A 1,444-nucleotide genomic window follows, 5' to 3' on the forward strand; every position below is an offset into this window, starting at 1 on the left:
CCTACCTCCCCCCATGCCTCTTCCTTATTCAAAGCCAGCAGGGCTGACTGGAGCCTCGATCAGCCAATCAGCAGGCTGCATCCCACCTTTGTCATCAGCCAGTGTTGGAGGAAGGGATTGGCTCGTGTGATCTGAGCTTGGAAGGCAGATGAAATGCCAGGTTTGATCTGCCTCTGGGGACAACCAGGCTGCCTTATAATGGGAACCAACACTCGCTCAGCTCGGGGGCAATAACATCCAATTCAGCATCAGGAAAACACAGAGCCCCCCCTTTTTTTTTTTTTCTTTTTTTTTTCTCTTATCTGCTGCTCTGGTGTGGTCTTGTTGCTCTGTGGTCTACCTTCATGTGGAGAAAGAGACTGCTGGTGGGCTCTTGTCATTCTCCTGACCTCATCATCCATCCTCTCTGGAACAGGTTGATCTTTTTCTCTTCCTGTCTGTTTTTTTCACGCCGTGAAGCTGCTTTTTGGAATCTCACTCCTCCATGTACGATAACTTGTACCTACATGGATTTGAAGACTCGGAGGCGGTGAGTGGAGGGGGGCGTCTGACACTTGTAAAACCATGCTTTTTCTGTTGTGCCGTGGCGAGTTGATCCCTACACAAACACCCACAGAATGCAGCGAGACTTGAGTGGGCTGAACGTGCGCTCCTCTCGGGGGAGTTGGAAGAGGTTGGGGGAAGGGTGTGCACAAGTGTCCGTGTGTGTGTGTGTGTGTGTGTGTGTCGGCGTGCGTGTTTTTGAGAGAGAGTGTGTCTTAGGGCTCCTCAATCACCCAACTGTACAGTTTTCTCACTGATGCTGCCAGCCAGATGACGGTTTTCTCCTCCTGTCTGGACTGAGCGTCTGCAGATCTGAACAGTATTTCCTCACCATCTCTCCATATGGATGAATGGTCGGTTTGCATGCTGTTTATGAGCATTGTGAGTAATTGTATGTGAGCATCTCTATGTGATTCCCAGCAACATCTTGATCTTTACCGGCGGCAGAGAACCAGCGTCTTCCTTTGTGGCTTCATTTGTATTTTTCTCACTTGTCTGTTTGTCTCTCCCTTCATCACTTAATCCCACTGGACGTCATCAAGGTTACTGCCAAGACCAACAGTTATAATCATAATGATCACACACTGTATCCATCTGTACGAGACTCGTGTGCTGTTGCGTAAACCTGCGACGTCTTTCACACAAGACAAGAACGAACACTCGTCAATAAGTATAAATTCTCATCTTTTACACACACACACACACACACACACACACACACACACACACACACACAGAGTGCCGCTACACACAGACATAACAACACACCGCCTTTGATACAGAGAGGCAAACATTACTATTGACAGGCAGAGTGGGCATCCGTAGGATAAAAATGTGTCGGAGCAGCAGAAAAAAATCAATAAATGTAGGAGCTGCTCCTGGGCGGGAGAGAGGGAGGTGG

At 48.5% G+C, this 1,444-nt stretch overlaps 1 protein-coding gene across 3 annotated transcripts in view; it reads left to right on the forward strand.

The window, feature by feature from the left end:
- cacnb4a (calcium channel, voltage-dependent, beta 4a subunit) overlaps window positions 1–1,444 on the forward strand; it is a 34,250-nt gene that overhangs the window by 9,093 nt on the left and 23,713 nt on the right. The window contains exon 1 of one of the 3 annotated variants that reach the window (XM_023409755.2): window positions 139–529. The exons of the other annotated variants lie outside the window; for them this stretch is intronic. Coding sequence (XP_023265523.1) covers window positions 485–529 — 45 coding nt within the window. The 5' untranslated portion in view covers window positions 139–484. Of the gene's footprint in view, window positions 1–138; window positions 530–1,444 lie in introns of those variants that run through there. 3 annotated transcript variants of the gene reach the window in all.

Source organism: Seriola lalandi, unplaced genomic scaffold, assembly GCF_002814215.2.
Source record: "Seriola lalandi dorsalis isolate HSWRI2012SDOR001 ecotype SW California unplaced genomic scaffold, Sedor1 jcf7180002054406, whole genome shotgun sequence".
Classification (NCBI taxonomy): Eukaryota; Metazoa; Chordata; class Actinopteri; order Carangiformes; family Carangidae; genus Seriola; species Seriola lalandi.